This window comes from Monodelphis domestica, chromosome 6 (genome assembly GCF_027887165.1).
Source record: "Monodelphis domestica isolate mMonDom1 chromosome 6, mMonDom1.pri, whole genome shotgun sequence".
Classification (NCBI taxonomy): Eukaryota; Metazoa; Chordata; class Mammalia; order Didelphimorphia; family Didelphidae; genus Monodelphis; species Monodelphis domestica.
In genome coordinates, this window is record NC_077232.1 from 196,255,471 (window position 1) to 196,273,619 (window position 18,149).

General features: G+C 36.9%; 1 protein-coding gene across 1 annotated transcript in view; it reads right to left on the reverse strand.

Annotated features, from left to right (window-relative positions):
* SPMIP2 (sperm microtubule inner protein 2) overlaps positions 1 to 18,149 on the reverse strand; it is a 179,478-nt gene that overhangs the window by 108,144 nt on the left and 53,185 nt on the right. The window contains exon 2 of the mRNA XM_007496174.3: positions 5,465 to 5,697. Within this exon, the coding sequence (XP_007496236.1) occupies positions 5,465 to 5,697 (233 nt within the window). The remainder of the gene's footprint in view (positions 1 to 5,464; positions 5,698 to 18,149) is intronic.

Genomic DNA, 18,149 nt, shown 5'->3' on the forward strand with positions numbered 1-18,149 from the left:
TCTTTCTGTTTTAAAATCAATATTGTGTCTCTATTCCACGGCAGAAGAACAGTAAGGGCGAGGCAAAGACAGGTAAGTGACTTGCCCAGAGTCACAGCTACACTCCTATTTCTAGATCTGGCTTCAATTCACCAAGTCACTTAGCTGCCCTCAGAGTATTTTCCATCTGACTATTGATAACTTTGATTTTTGACTTATGAAAACTGCTCATTTCTTTTAACCATTTATGAATTGGAGGCTAACTCTTGCTTTTATAAACTTGAATTCATTTTTTAAACCCTTACCTTCTGTCTTGGAATCAATACTATATAAGGGTTCCAAGGCAGAAGAGTGGTAACGGCTTGGCAATAGGGGTCAAGTGACTTGCCCAGGTTCACACAGCTGGGAAGTGTCTGAGGGCAGATTTGAACTTAGGACCTCCCATCTCTAGGCCTGGCTCTTAATCCACTGAGCTACCCAGCTGCCCCCTTGAATTCATTTTCTATATATCAAAGAAATCTACTATAAAATTATCCCACTTTCCTGCTTTCCTTCTAATTTTGGCTACATTGAGTTTGGTTTGCATAACCCTTTTTAAATTCAGTGTAATCACAATGATCCATTTTACCCCCCCGTGATACTCTCTATCTCTTGTTTGGTTATGATGCCTTCCATTATTCATAGAACTGAAAAGTGATTTTTACCATGTTCTCTAGATTTGTTGATATGACCCTGTATGTCTAAATTATGTACCTATTTTGATCATTTCTTGGTGTACAGTGTGAGACGTTGGTCTATACATAATTTCTACCAGATTGCTTTCTAGTCTTCCCTGCCTTTTTTGTTCAATAGTGAGTTCTGGTCCCAACACCTTAAATATTGGTATTTTTTAAAAATCATGGTCAAATCCCAATATACCTTCCAGACCTCACCACCAACCCCCCCCCCCGTTATAAAAGAAAAAGTTAAATAAAACAAGTAGAAGAGTAGACAATGCAGCCACATCCTCTACCTTTCCACTAAGAGGAGGGAAGTGTGTACCATTTGTTCTCTGAATCCAAGGATGGTTATTTCAAGTGTTTTAGGATTGCCTGTCTTTAGTGTTTTTCTTTTTTTCATTAATGATAGCCAACATTTATCTAGTGTTCACTATGTGGCAGGCACTGTGCTAAGCATTCCCCAAATATTATCTCAGTTGACCCTCACAACACATCTTTTACAGATGAGGAAATGGCAGCAAATAGAGTAAATGACTTGTCCAGGATCTCATAACTGATTAGTATCTGAGACAAGATTTTCATTTGGATCTTCCTGATTCCAGGCCAAGCAATCCATTGTGGCATCTAGTTACCTATCATTAGCAATATTGTCTGGTTCTGCTTATTTCTGCTCACGTGAGTTCCTTTAAGTCTGTCTCTGTGCTTCTGAATTCCCCATTTTAATAATTTCCTTTTGAGCAATAATATTCCATTTCACTTATACAGTAGAGTTTTTTCTTTCAACTATTCACTAACCAGTGAGTACTTTTGCTTTCATTTTTTCCTGCTACCACAAAAAGTGCTATTATGAATATTTTTGTATATATGTAATCTGTTTTGCTGTTGCCGATCTTCTAGAGGTTCATGTTCAGCAGTGGGATTACTGTATCAAAGGGTATAAATGGCTTAGAGCCTTTTGGTTTCTAAAAATAATGATGCATAGTAATGGCTACATATGTAGCAAAATATCAAGCACTATAAAAATCACTGGAAGTTAAATGGTACCATGGATAGAGTCCTGGGACCAAAGTCAGGAAAACCTGAATTCAAAATTGGCCTCAGACATTAATAGCTGTTTGACCCTGGGCAAGTTAACCCTGATTGCCTCTGTTTCCTTATCTGTAAAAAAGCTAGAGAAGGAAAAGGCAAACCACTCCAGCATCTTTGCCAATAAAACCTCAAATTGGGTCATAAAAACCCAATTTGACATGGCTAAAATGACTGAACAAAAAATAAAAGGGATTATCCCTATGACTGTCAGTTGTTTTTTTTTTTGAAAGGAAGACTCTTAATCCTTCTTAATTTCAATAGAGTGATGTAATGAGTTCTGGCCTTGGAATCAGGAAAGAAGCCATTGCGAATAATACTCTCTGAGTTAGGTGACCATGGACCAGTCACTTAGCTTTTCTAATTCTTAGAGTATCTATAAAATAGAAATAATAATTCCTGCAGCATTTACCTTAAGAAACAGATAAAGTAATATTTATAGTACTTTGTGAATCTTAAAATCCAACAGAAATATCAACAATTATGATGAATTTTGTGTCCAAATCTTGCAATTGAGATGTTTTGCTTTTTGTAACTCCATTAGGAGAATTCTGTTTTCCAAGTTATTATTTATTCCATAAAGTCTTCTCAAGAGAGAGAAACAACAGCTCTCAGAAGCTGGTAGGAGTGTGTCTGTCTATCACATGCCATAGTGACAAGAAAAATGGGAGCTTATGTCTAGGACATCCATATATTATTTTCTGTTCAATATACATCACTCTTCATAGAATGTCTTGGGTGGGGGGGAAATGAAGAAAGGGATACCTGCAGCTTTTCTTTCCTGTGGGGCCATACTTTCTCAGAGAATGGATTATTCAGAGATTGAAGTATCAAAAGTAAAAAATTTCCATCAAGCAGGCTCAGATCCAAAAAGGGTTTTGTAAGAAAAATAAATGGATTTCCCTACAATTTACTTGAAAAACTCCATCTGTCCAAGCTTTGTAGTAAAGTTTGAGAGGTTCATGTGATGTGGAGGTTAGAGAGGTTTATGTACCTATACATATCATACACACACACACACACACATACACGCATTTGTGTGTGTATTTAATTGAGGGCAGTTGCTAGTCCTTAGTGTTTTTTTCTTTCTTCACAGATGTTTGACATGTGGCCTGCCCATTCCCCACACTTCCCAGGCACCACGAAATGTATCGCTTTATAAAATACTTAGGGATGAAAGGTGCTAATGTAATTATTTTTATATTAAACTGCAAGCTGTTGGGATACTATAAAATGTTAGAAGTGAGAACCAAATACAAGCCCAGCTGGGAAGAAACAACAATAACCCAACATCTTTGCTAATTATAGAAAAGCCATTTTCAATTTTGTTTTTATAGCTTTGTAGAAAAGGGAAGTCTGAATTTTTTTTAACTTTCTGTATTGGCAGCAACATCTGGAGATTTAGCATGTGAAATCAGAATGCATTTGAAGATTTTCAAGCAATTAAGGGAAAACTTTAGTCTGCAGTGGGTGATTTTTTTCTTTAAATTTAAATGAATGTAAAGGCTACTGAAAAATAGAGATAGTACAGGGACTGTGATTTCTTTGATACAGTAAATTCACAGAGGAGTAAATCTCTTCCTGCAATATAAAAATTAAATGATTTATCTAAGATCATCCAAAGTCAAGGGCCTGATTTAAAATCAGGTCTTTTTAGGTCATATCTAGATCTCTATTCAATGTGCCATTCTTTCTGAGAAATATTATGTGAATTTGGTGTGAGAAATTGGTTGGAAATTTGTGACTCCACAGACTTATTTAACTCTAAAATGAAAGTCTTTTTAAAAAACTGATATTTGAAAGAAGATAGAGGAAATGGGCTGCTGGGTGTATAGGGGAAATGGAATCATCTGAATGACTAATGGATGCAAGGAAGTGGGGTTGGAAGAAAAGAAGAAAACTGCAAACTGATGATGCCTCTCTGTCTTTTCTTTTTGGCTCCAGTTTTCAGTAATAGCCAAGATTGGACTCATTCTGTCTGGGGCACTTAGCAGGTGATTTCACCCAGATTTCAGCTGGAGAAAGAATGATTTCATTTTAGGACAGGAAGCTACGCTATATTTGGCATCAGAAGAAGATTAGATGAGTGGCAACAACTAAGAGGTTGAATGATAGATTCCCAATGTCCAATTTCCAAATAGATCTATGGTTTACTTGAAGAGAATGTGTAAAGTTCTACCCTTTGAAATCAAAACTCTCTTGTTATATCATCTGGTATAAAGGATTCTTCGTTTCAGAGGCCCCTGTGTGTGCAGTATATGTTTACAAAGAGAAATTTCTAAGAACTTTCTCAGCACATAGGCTGAATTAAATGAACTGCAGACATAATAGATGAGAATCCAGAAATGTACCATGAAGGATAGCTAGGTGGTGCAATGGATAAAGCCCCAAACATTGTGTCAGGAAATCCTAAATTCAAATTCAGTCTCAGATATTTAGTAGCTTTATGGCCCTGGGCAAATTACTTAACCCTGTTTGCCTTAGTTTTCACATCTGTAAAATGAGCGAAAAAAGGAAATGGCAAACTACTCCTGTGTCTTTGTCAACAAAATCCCAAATGGGGTTGTGAAGAGTTGGAAATGACTGAAAACAATTGGACAACAGAAAAATGCACCATAAAGAAAGAGTTTGTACCAGGTGCGCCAAAACCCACCATTATCTAGAACATTATCACTCCTTAAAATCTAGAGGTGGTAGTCTAAGACTCTGTGTTTAAGAGCCTGGAGAATAACAGCTCTCCTTCCTTACCCAGATCACTAGTTCTTGCTTCCAGGATGCCTAGAAACCATTATTAAGGAAACAGATTCTGTGGCGATGGACCTGTCACCTCTGCTACAATTACCATCAACTGCTATCAAAAATCAGTTAAACCCTAGAGCTCTGGGAAGGACCTCAACCCCACTGGCTCTGTAGCTTAGCACCACTATTCCCCAATCACCACTGAGGGGAGCAACCTGAATGGAGATGCAACCATAGTAGCCATGATGACTGAAACTTAAGAAAAGAAAATCCTCATCCTTGGCTCCTACAGTGGTTCAATCTCAGCAACAAATAGGATTTTATAAGTGGAAATGTCATTAAAGAAAATGCATTACCATCTTCCTTGCCACTCTAAGGACCTCTGGGTCTTTCTGTCTGACTTGCAGTTTAAAACCTCCTCTATGTGTAGTCTCTTCCATTTGAATATAAACTCCTTCGAGAGCACCTTTTCCATCTGGCTTTATAGCCTTAAGCACAGTACTTGGCATATAGTTAACACTTAATAAATGCTTTTTCACTCCTTTGTTTCATTTCACAGGTACAGGATTGGTTTATCTACTTTATAGATTACTGGCAGCACCAGTTTCTTCCTTAGCATTGCCCAGAATCAGGTTCTACAGCCATCACATGCCACTGGGCACATGAATAGGGAATAGAGTCAGGTATTAGAAAGAAATGATGCAAAGTCTCTTGTCTATAAGTTTTAAAATGACACAGATTGTAATTCTTCAATAAAATGTTAAGGGAGTCTTTCAATCTTGGCACCAGAAGGGATTTAGGACCCCATCTAATCTAGCCATACCTTACCAAGAATTCCTTTTACAACGGATTAATAACACTATCTCATAAGTATGGTGACATTTCCTAGAGAACAATACACACTTTTTTATAAAAGTCAGAATAGTAGGGGAATGACATACCTTTTTGTTCCAACCTGTCTGAAGTCTTGAATCATTGGTATAACTCAATGCTGGTATGCCCCAACCAATTTCACCAACATAGAAATGTTTCTCTCTTGCTATAAAATTCTTGTTTGGGGCAGGTCTCCATAAGTAATCGAGTTCAGTAGTTGTTTCTAATACTGGGCTCTTTTCCCCAATATATTTAGTATATAAAGGAATTTTTGGTTTATAATCTTTTTTAGCTTCGGGACCTGAGGAGAGAGAGAGGGGAGAGAGAGAGAGGTCTTCAAATGCTGATGTCAAATTTGGCAATATTTTGTATTGGTCAAGATGATTGTTATCCTAACTAGTGATATGAATACCTAGAGACTGACTAATTCTGCTTGAACTTTAAATGAAACCTTTCAGTGTTCATACACTTAAATTTACCTGCTCAAAAAACCCAAATTGGGTCCTTAACCTATCTCAGTTGATGATGCAATGCTTCATGCATCAAGTCATAAGGAATTAGTTCTAGAGATCAAAAATAAGAAATGAGATAGAACTTATTGGAAAAAAAAGACAAAAATAAACATTTAAAAATATATTAGAACCATACAGATGGAATATGTTGCATACTTGTTATTTTTAAAATATTTTTATTTTTTAGCATTCTTTTCTTTAAATTTTGAGTTCCATTTGTACATAGTAACAGGAATATTGGACAATGATTATCTGTGAAAACTTGGCTACTCTCAACAAGGCACCCGTCTGGGATAATCCTGACTTATATGGAGAATGCTACCCACCTCCCGAAAAAGAACAGTGTTATGTATGGTTTTATTTTGGGGTTTTGGTTATGTATGAGTGTCCTTTTCCAACAATTACCAATATGAAATTGTGTTTTGCATGACAATAAAAAATTAAATAATAAATTTTGAGTTCTAGATTCTCTCCTTTCCATATTAACCATATTGCCAAAAAAAAATAAAAGTGAGAAAGTTATATTTCAATTTGCACTCAGAGTTTACCCATTCTCTCCCTGGAGGGGGATACTATTTTTTTCTTGAATCCTTTGGAATTGTCTTGGATCAAATACGGGAATAGCCAAGTTTTCACAGTTGATCATCATTACAATTTTGCAGCTTTGTGCACAATTGTCTCAATTCTGCTCTCCTTTACTTTGCATCAGTTCACATTAAATCTTCCCATGTTTTTTTCTGAAATCGACCTCTTATCATTTCTTAGAGCACAATAGTGTTCCATCATGATTATATGCCATAACTTATTTGACCATTACCAATTGATGGGCGTCCCCTCAGTGTCTAATTCTTTGCAATCACAAAAAGAGCTTCTGTAAAGATTTTTTATGTATGGGTCCTTTCCCTTTTCCTTTGTTCTCTTGGTAGCATAGACCTAATAGCATTATTACTGGGCCAATGGATATACAGGGTTTTATAGCCTTTTGGGCATAGTTCCAAATTGTTTTCCAGAATGGTTAGACCAATTCACCAAAAGGGCATTTGTGTACCTATTTTTTCATATCCTCTCCAGCATGTGTAATTTTCCTCTTTTGTCATGTTAGTCAATCTGATGGATGTGAGGTGGTATTTCAGTTATTTTAATTTGTATTTCTCTGGTTATTACTGATTTAGAGCACTTTTTCATGTGACTTTTAATAACTTTGAATTCTTCTGCTGAAAACTGCCTGTTCATATCCTTTCATCATTTGGGGAATAGCTCTTTTTTTAAAAATAAATTTGTTTCAGTTCTCTATATATTTAAGAAATGAGAAATTGTAAATTTCCCCTCCAGTTTCCTGATTTGCTTTTAATTTTTTTCTGACTTGCTTTTGTTTAAAATCATGGAAACTTTTAAAAGAGTTCCAGCTTCCACCTGTTGTCCATCTTGGCTATGATTCTTTGGGTAACATCATGTAATCTGAAATAGGGGAATCATCTCAATGGTAGGTTTGTGGAAGTAAAATATCAGCTGGGTGACCCTGGGCAAGTCACTTGACCCCCATTGCCTAGCCCTTACCACTCTCCTGCCTTGGAGCCAATACACAGTATTGACTCCAAGACGGAAGGTAAGGGTTTAAAAAAAAAAAGTAAGATATCAACTGTTGTTGAGCACATGACACCTCACAGTGAGGATAGGCCCTGCAGGTCTCTCATAGGCTCAGAATGCTTATCTGACTCTCAGACCAGGTTTCAAAAAACAAAGACAGGGTTTATTTGTGATTCACTGAAGCAGGACTGGAGGATTTGGAAATCCCTAATCTGAGAAATTCTAACTAAACCTTCCCACTTTTTAGATCCCTGTAAAGAGGTGCCTTCGTTTCTTCTGGCTGCCTAGTTCACTACACTCTCTGGCTAGAAAATCCTGGCTATCTAGCTACCTGACCTAATAATCCTCCCAGATGACGCTTGGTTAGATATTTATAGTTCATCAGGGTAGTTAAGTTGAACCCTTTATGAGAGAGTTCAAATCCTCATCGGGTTGGGCCCAAGATGGTTTCAGGTCTTTTCCTACAGTCAGTTTTGGCTTGCTGGCAGAAATCTTTTTTTTTCCTTTTTTCTTTTTAAACCCTTACCTTCCATCTCAGAATCAATACTATGTATTGCTTCCAAGGCAGAAGAGTGGTAAGGGCTGGGCAATGGGGGTCAAGTGGCTTGCTGGCAGAAATCTTTACAGCACTTGGGAACTCTCTCTCAAGACACCAGAACACGAGTAGATGATAAAGTAGATGACAACGTAGATAGGATTTCTCCACCAGGACACCAGGATAGGTAGCTTCAGCTCCACAAGAGAAAAAAAGGAATCCAAAACCCCCACTAGGCTCACACAGAAGCAAGCAGCAGGAAGTTGTAGCTTTCAAGCTCTCCCAGAGACAAGAAATCAAAGCCCATTGTTCTCTCTGTGCCCACTTTTTATAAAGTTCCCAGATTCCAGATTTGAGCCTATATCGTTCCATGGCATGCAGCAAGGTCCCGCTTGGCAAACTTTACTCTCTGCTATCTGTTTGCAAACCACTTTGTTCCTTTCCTCATTATAGATTCCATGGAGATAATACATGTGACCAAAAGAATTCATATCTGCAGTATTTCACAACCTCCAGGTCTTCTTCCTTTTCCTAGTGCCCTTATGTTACATCTTCTGCGTTCTTCTGTAGTTGGTCTTCTCTGCTACCAGAAGGCACAAACTTTGAGCCGTTTTCTGTTGTACTTGACTCTAGAGAATGTCTTGCTTGCTTTTTAAAGAACCATATGGGCATGACCAACTGTCCTTCAACTTATTGATTGCTGCTCTTTAACTACATCAATTTCCTAAAATTTGTACTTTCCATCTTCAAATCCATACTCCACATTGGTTCCAAGGCAGATGCGTGGTAAGGGCTAGGCAATGGGGTCACATTTGAACCCAGGACCTCCTGTCTCTAGGTCTGGCTCTCAATCCACTGGGTCACCCAGCTGCCCCCAAATCTATCCATTTTGATTTGAGAACTTCACAGTTCTTTCAGAAGGTAACAAAATGCAAGATCTTCTTTACACCGAAGACTTTAACACAGTCTTATCTCTTATCTGCCATTTATCTTCTGTGCTTCATCAACCAGGCTGAGGAATGGGATGGAGTTGGCAGAAGCAATTGATCAGGGGGATTCCAGTTGGCTTTTCTTCCCATTACCTCCCTATACATCATAGTCATTTCCTGAAGTGTGCCCAGGCTTTGAATCTTCCCTTAGAGCAAAGAAAAACAGTTAACTAAAACTGACCTAAAGATCAATAGCTTTGTGCAGTTTGTATGTATTATTGTGCTCCCACTTACCCATCTCTCTACCTGCCAGGACAAAAATATGCTTTGTCTCTTGTTTTCTTGCCACCAAGATTGGTCCTAGGTTCTAATCTGCATTTGCCTATATTTTAATGTAATTTTTGTTTGTATTATAAACATCATTCCCCTGATTATGCTTATTTGCCTTAGTGTTCTCTTGCTCTTCTGAATGCCCAATCTTAGTTAATATTCCACTACATTCATCTATAAACATTCTTTTGTGCTTTTTCACTTAATGGTTTGCATGGAGTAAACCTGAGTTTTGTGTGTTTGTGCTTGTCAGCTGTGTTAAAATTGTTCTCTACTTGATTACATGGGTTGAGGGGATATGGCTGGGGATGCAGACTCTAAATGATCATCCTAGTGCAAACACCAACAACATGGACACAGTTAATATCCAGTGGAATTGCGTGTTGGCTATGGGAAGGGTCAGTGTAGGGGAGGGAGGGAAATGATGTGATTATTGGAACCAAGGAATAATGTTCTAATTTGACTAAATTAATTCAAATGGAAAAAAATAAAAAAACAAAAAATAAATAAAAATATTTGGACATGAAAATCAGTATACTATAAATATTTTATATAAGAAATGGCACTAAAAAGATTTAGTTCTATCATTTAAAAAAATAAAATTTTTAATAAATAAATAAATTACAAAAAATTTTTTAAATATATAAATAAAAAATTTCTCTACTTTTAACTTTAATAAAGGAAAAATAATGGTAGAAAGGACCAAAAATGGGAAAACTAGTCATAGATATTTAAAATATTGACTTTTAACAAAAATGTGAACTTGAAACTTGGTCATTTGGGAAACCAGTCTGGAATAAGGGAAGAACTAAAAAGATCATTTAAATAAGTTTTTAAAAAATCTAAACCTACATAATTTAGAGAAAATGATTTTAAAATAGAACATACCAGAGATGTAAGTGTAATATAAGTTTTAAAAATAGGAAATGTCATAACTAACTCAGGACCAGATCTGGGAACTATTAAGAAATTGAGTGCAGAATCAGGTTAAGAGTTGGAAACAAAGAGGAAAGATTTAATATTCTTCCTACCAAAATTAGGTAGGGGATAGGATGTGACAAATAGGATGTCACTCCCTAACAAAATGTGGCTACAAAACATGGCACCACAATCTGATCCAAGTTTCTAGTCCTAGCCTATGCTCAGACCTGCATGATATATTTTCCATGCATTCCTCTAATTAATGAATCAAGACAAGAACTTGTATGTTTGATACAAGCAAAGAAGAAAAAGAAATAGCATGCCTCCTAAAATCCTCATTTCCTACTTAAAGACTGAAAGAAGACATGTCCTGTAAGCAAACATGAGATTTAGTAGGACAGTTTAAATGTTGAAAGTGAAATGGATGTGTGACTCTTTGATCTTTCCAAATAAAATTTAGGTGGGTGTAGTCACACCTTCCTAATCACTTTATTTCTAGATAATAAATGTAATACTATGGCAAATTCCAGATGAGAAATAAACAATGATGTTAATGGTATGTGCCCCAGATTTTATCTCGGTCCAAGAATTTTGGCAAAGGTCAAAGAGAATCATGAATTCTGTAATATTCTCTGAAGACCAAGGAAATTGGTCAAATAGATCCAGTGATGCTCTTCCTGAAAAGGGGAGAGCTTTGGCTAAGAAATAGTTGCTTATTTTCTGAAATATGATGAAGTATCTGGGAAGATTTCCCCAAGTAAGGTTGTTGATGAGGGGTGATTGGGGACTTCTGCTGCAGCTTAGGTCAGATGTTCTTGGGTCAAGTTAGAGGTCACTCTCTTCCCAGGACTAGACAGATAGCCTGCATGTATCTCTCAAAACAGATGTCTCCTCTGGTGATTCATGTAGACCAATGACATCCCCAGAAGAAATCTAAGAAAGTGTCATTAAGCTTTTGAAATCTTGGGCAAAATCTAGAGACAATAGAAAGAAATACTGTAGTGTTTTCAGTACCTCTATCAATTAAGGCAGTTTGGAGGAGAGAAGGGAACAAGCATCTATTAATTATCTACTCTGTGCCAAGTACTGTACTAAATGCTTTACATTCATCTGATTTGAGGAGAGAGAGAGAGAGGCTAATTTGGGAAGTGAGTAGTGGGTTAAGAAGATGGTGTCTGACAATCCCAAGATACTCAGGATGAAAAAGGGTTTTGTACCACCATAGAGGGAACTGATAGTCAGAATGCAGATCAAATCATGCTATCTTTCACTTTATTTCCTTCATGAGTTTCTTCTTGAATGTGCAATATGTGTCTTCTTTCACAATATGAGAAACAGGGAAATATGTATTGTGGGATAGTACCTGTATAACATAACATATTACTTGCTGCCTAAGGAAGAGAGTAAGGGAAAGATTTAGATTGTAAAATGTCAGAAAAAAGAATGTTAAAAAGTATTTTCTGTCTGCAATCCAGGGCGTGTGCCACCAGAAAAATAAATAAAATGTAAATCTATCCCTTCCCTCTTCCTCCAAAAAAAAAAAAAAGATAGTGTCTGAGATTAGGATTTTGGTTTTTAGACCACAGCTCAGTGTAGAAATGATGGGTTCTTGACACAGGGTTGGTGAGGGTTGGTAAAAATGAAGTTGCCCAGGGCATAAAGCACTTTTAGTGGAAAAATATGTGGTGGAAGAAGACTGTCTTGATATATCTATCAGACTATGTATCACAGAGAATAACTATGGTATGGGAAGAATTGGAGTGTTGCCTAGAAATTGGTAAGAGACAAAAATTCAATAAAAGATCTGGCAATAAAACAAATGAACTCAAATGTTTATATATGAATATACCAAAAATATGGATAATCAAGTTAAATGAGAAGTTCTAATTCAATTTTACATCCTATATCATTGAATTTATGGGATGAGACCTACCAGTGGAATTTGACTCTGGAAGGGCTAAATTGTATTATATATTAAGATGATAGACTCAGAGAGGACCAATACCTCTAGGGTGAAGGCTGCTCATAAACTTTGGATGTCCACTGGGTATTTATTATTATTGTTGTTTTATTTGTTCCATTATGGATTTCTCTAATCTATTATTCTTTTGCATCAACTGTTCTGCAGAATATTGATTACCAAAGCCTCCTTATCCCTAGTCAATTCCTCTTGATTCTATCAGAGATACAGTAATCAGAATTTATTGAGCATCTACCATATTGCCAGGCATTATGCAATTTCCAGAATTTGAACACAAAAGTGAGACAATCTCTGCCCTCAAGGAACTTATATTCTACCAAGGGGAAACAACCTACTCATGTATGTATAAATGTAGAATCTCTACACATTATAAGGAAAAAGAAAAGGTCTTTTGATGGAGGTGGCACTTAACCTGAATCATGAAAGAAGAAGCTAAGGATTCCAAGGGTGAAAAGGAAGAGAATTCCAAGCATGGATAATAACCTGTGTAAGGAGGAAGCAAGAAATAGGATGCCAAAGATGGAGGATAACAAGTAGGACTACTTTGTTGAAGCCTAAATTCCATAAGGCTGAATAATCTTTAATGAACCTGAAAAGATAGTCTAGAACTAAGTTGTAACGGTCTTTCGGTGCTAAACAGAGAGAGGACTTTGCATTTTATGATAAATGCCAATTAGAAGATGCTGTGGCTTATTAAGCAGAGATGATTGTATGTTTGAGAGATTGGCAATGAGACATGTTTAAAAATGCACTTGAGCCGAGCTCTTGTGGTGGCAAAAAATTGGAACATGAGGGGATGCCCTTCAATTGGGGAATGGCTGAACAAATTATGGTATTTGTTGGTGATGGGATACTATTGTGCTAAAAGGAATGATGAACTGGAGGAATTCCATGTTAACTGGAATGATCTCCAGGAAGTGATGCAGAGTGAGAGGAGCAGAACCAGGAGAACATTGTACACAGAGACTGATACACTGTGGTACTATCTAATGTAATGGACTTCTCCATTAGTGGCAATGCAGTGATCCTGAACAACCTGGAGGGATCTATGAGAAAAACCACTATCCACACCCAGAGGAAAAATGATGGGAGTAGAAACACAGAAGAAAAATAACTGCTTGAACACATGGGTCAAGGGGATATGGCTGGGGATGTAGACTAAATGAACATTTTAATACAAACATCAACAACATGGAAATGGGTTTTGATCAAGGACACATGTAAAACCCAGTGGAATTGTGCATTGGCTACAGGAAGGGGTGGGGGCAGGGGAGGGAAAGAAAATGAATCAAGTAACCATGGAAAAATCTTCTAAATTAATTAAATAAATAAACTTTAAAAAATAAAAATGCACTTGAACAGCAAGTTTTGCAGCTGTGTGGAGGATAAATTAGAGAGGGGAGAGTCTGGATGCAAAGACCAACTAGGTAATTATTGCAATAGTCCAGGCAGAAGTGCTATGCTACATTAGGTTGGTAGAAAGAGGAGGGGATGGATATGAGACCTATTAGGATGAATTCACAAAACTTAATGACTGATTGCACATGAGTCAAAGATTACTTCCAGTTTATGAACTTGGGTGGCTAGAAAAGTAAGTGCACCCTTTCACAGAGGAAAATTGGAATTGAGAGATTACTTTTAACCATGATGAGTTTTAAGTATCCATGTGACATCCAGGTGAAGATGCCATTTGGAAGTATGGTTAAGAGATTAGAAGTGGTAGATTACAAGAGAAGAAAACTTCAAATCTTGTCTTAGATACTTGCTAACTGTGTGAACCTGGGCACTTAATTCCTATGTGCCTCAATATTCTCATCTATAAAGTGGAGGTATTAATTATAACTACCTCCCAGCGTCATTGTGAGGATCAAATGAAATTGATGTACATAACATGCTTTGCAAATCTTTTTTTATAGTTCAGTCATTTCTCTTCAACAAAATCCCAAATGGGATCTTGGCAAAGATACTAGAGTTGTTTGCCATTTTCTTCTCCAGCTCATTTTACAGATAAGGAAACTGAGGCAAACAGAGTTAAATGACTTGCTCAAAGTCACACTGCTAGTGTCTGAGGCCAGATTTGAACTGGGGAAGATGAGTCTTCTTGACTGTAGCCCTGCCTTTATGTACTACAAACCCTTGGCAAACCTTAAAGTGCTCTATAAATGCTAGCTGCTATTCATATTATTATTAATCTTCCATTCTTCCTTAGGATTATACTGAAGCCTACTTCCTAGCTGTGTGATCCTGCACAAGTCACTTAACCCCATCTGCTTAGCCATTTCCACTCTTCTGCCTTGATCAGTTCTAAGATGGAAGGCAAGAATTATTTTTTAAAAGTTGTACTGACACCTTCCACTGGATGAATTAGTTGATCCAGAAATGTATCGAACGCTAGTCCCTCAGACATTTGGTAGAGATAATTCAATACTTCAAAAGGGCTGTGATTTCTCTGATCTCCACCCCTCCATACACATATACAGAGTCCTCACCTCATAAATTATGGCAGCTTTAGAAAATCATCATTTCCTGTTTCAACTCCGTGGTGATGAGCCACTCCAAGCATAACTGGGCTAGTTCTCAGATAACATATCTATAGTTTATCTCCCAGCTTGGTAGGATTTTTATAGAATCACAAATCAAGGACTGAAAGGGACCTTGAAGTCGTCAGTTTAACTTCTTCATCTCAAAGATGAGAAAACCAAGGGCCAAGGAGGTTAGGTAATGTGCCCCAGGATACAGAGTTAATAAGTAAAAAAGCTACGATTGAACCCAGTCCTCTAACTGCAGAGTCTGTGATCCTGCCACTATAACCATAATGCTCTCTGGGCTTGACTCGATAACCTTTGAGAACTACTGTTTGTCTCAGTTTCCTCATCTGTAAAACAGGGATAATCAAAGCACCTACATCTTGGGGTTGTTGTGAAAGTCAAATGAAATGATAATTGTAAAATAGCCCAGTGTTTGTGGCACACAGTAGGTACTCTGTTACTATTAGTTATTATTATTTTTATTATCACTTCTACCTACTAGCCCATGGCCAAAATGCTGTAATTAAAATTTTCTCCTTTTGCTATGTTAAAAATAAATATTTTAAACTCTCAGGAGAAGTAAAGCTGGGTTATTTATCATTTACGACTTCATATAAATGAGTTTCAGATTCCTTAATGAAAGATGTTTTGGCCAGTTAGAAGAAAGAAGAGAAAGGTTACTTTGGGTTCCTGAAAACAGAAGGAAAAAATACCACCAAAGGAGGGCAAAAGGCACCCAAAGGGGACAACAGACTACTGAACCTGGGTCAAGAAAACCCTAGTTCAAATTTTACTTAGTCTTGTAGAGTGCCTAAGTCGTTTCTTGCCTCAGTTTCCCTAGGTGTAAAATGAGGATAATAGTGTTAATATAAGCATTAAATGAGAAAATATTTCCAAAGGACTTAGCATAATTCCTGGCACAGAGTAGGCCCTCAAAAGATTCTTAATTCCTTTCTTCATTTCAATCAATAATCAATAAAATCAATAAACATTTTAAAGCACCTACTATATACCAGGTACTGTGCTAAGTGTTGAAGGCATATTTCATTTTTGCCCAGCTAGAAGCAGAGAGAAGAATGAGAGACCACATCAATACTCTTTTGTCCTTTTCTCCTGCTCTCATGAGTCCTGTCCTGTATGTAAAAGGACATTGATAAAGAACAAAAGGACAGCTAGAACATAGATAAAGTGGGCTTGTGATTTGGTTGATAGGAGAGGTACAATCTATAGTTGACTGTTTACTACCTGGGGATGGGGGAAGAGAGGGAGAGAATTTGGATTGCAAAAGGTCCGAAAGCAATTGTTTAAGAAATTGTTTTTATGTGTAATTGAAAAAACAATCAAAGGAATGAGTTGACAGTACAAGTCCAATGATCTCAAGAACAGAACAGGAGTGTTCCCCTTTTGAAAGGTCAGAAACCACTGAGAATTGGCAAGGCTAGAAGGCTGGTGGATCTAATGAGGTTTATGACTAGGAACTGGGGTTCAAAGGTAGACTCCAAATAGGTTGGGAAATAGAGTTAGGATTAGTATGTGAAACTTTGACTGAAGTGCTAACATTGAAGGGCATAAGCAAGTCAATGTGTTGTTGATTCCACCTTTTAGCTTTACCAACATCCTCAATGAAAAGCCCTTGGGTCCTTTTGACTCCAAGTCTGGATAAAAGACAAACACTTAGCTCTTAATGGTTTGTACAAGGAACCACCTGAGAACTGAACCAAGCCATGAGATATTTCTTAAGATCCTAGGTAACACCCAATAGTGCCACAATGGCTACACCAGTCTCACTCTAATCATAAATCTAAGCATGGACAGTTTTAAGTGACAAAGGGGAAATAATAAAATCGTGTTCCATGAACATGAGTGATTATCATTTTTCTAAGGTAATATAGACATGTGAATTATCCATCTAGTCCTAAACTGGAATGTAGCCCTAGAAAGAATCTAAAGATCTGATAATTAGATAAAAGATACCAGCAATTGCCCAACACAAAGAAGTGAGGGTTGAGCTCAATTCCTTCTACCACCTTGAATCACATTCTATCTTTCAGTTCACTTTCTGATCCCTCTGCACTAATTTCCAGTGCTTTTACTATATCACCACACCCTTGTCCATGTTCTCTAGCTATTGTATTCACACAACCAGAGACAATTGTGTTCTTTCCAGTTGGATTGGGTTCTTTTTTAAACACAGTGACCAAATTAGCTTTTTTGTGTCTCCTCTAGGGCATTGTTGTCGGGAGCTATCTGTCAGTAATCAAGAAATTCATCAGATAATCAGATATTTAGAATATGAGAACTAGGCAGATATAATCTTGCCCAATCCACATATTTGACAAATGAGGGAATGGAATCTGGGAAATGAACAATAGTGACTTGTTCAATCTGTTTTGGGGTCAGCTAGCAAGGATTGCTAGTAGATTATGGGTTACAAGTGAGGTAGTATAGTAAGGAGGCACTAGGGGAGAGTAAAAACCAAAGGACAGCTAGCTACATGGTAGCCAGCGAGCAGAGTATGACAAACTCAGGTAAGTGGTTCACATAATAGATAGTCTGTCCAAGCTAGAGAGGGCAGTAGAGTGATGGAAGGCAGAAGTGTCCAGGTTAGTAACCATCAGAGCCAGAGGAGAAAAGTGGCAGAAACAAACAAGGTCAAATCAGGAGAAAGCAGTTTAAGTTCGATATTCATGAATATCCTTAACTATAAGGACATAAAAAAAAAAAAACATTAAGTCATCATAATGTGTAGAGAGTGATTATCAGAGTCAAGAACCTCATATGGGGAAGAAATTATGAGCACAAATCCAAAAATGGATGGATCAGAATCTGATCTCAGTTATAGAAAAGGGATGTGCTTTCTGGCTAACAAAAATCAAGATTAAGAGGGTTCTTTGGCTAAGGACCTGATGGAAGGCAAGCACAAAGACTGGACTAAAACCCAGGTCTTCTAACTATTCTACTTACCAAGTAAAAAATTGTTCTGTAATGAACCAGGTTACTAAAACAAAAATATAACTAATTTCCTGTTAAGTGCTTATTTCCTATAGTCTTGCAGAGTCATTAGCTCTCATTTATCCAATTCAAATTTTTAGAGAGCCATTTTCTTCATTGAGGTTTTAAACTTCCTTTTTTTAAGAGTTATTTTCCTGTTTGAGATTTGTATTTCATTTTTTATTTCACTGTTTTCTTCAGTGAGTTCTAAATTGATGATTTTAAAAATCATTTTCATATAAAGTTGAAATGAAGATAATTAAGATCAGTAATCACAGAGTTCTGATGAAAATTTTATTCTGAAAATATAATTGAAAATATCTATTATAGCACAAATTTAGATTGGATATTTTGACTTAAAACAATCAAAGAGAGGATCTGAGTGCTAGTTGCTGGTGACAATTCTATTTGGAATTCACTTAGTATATATGCTACACAT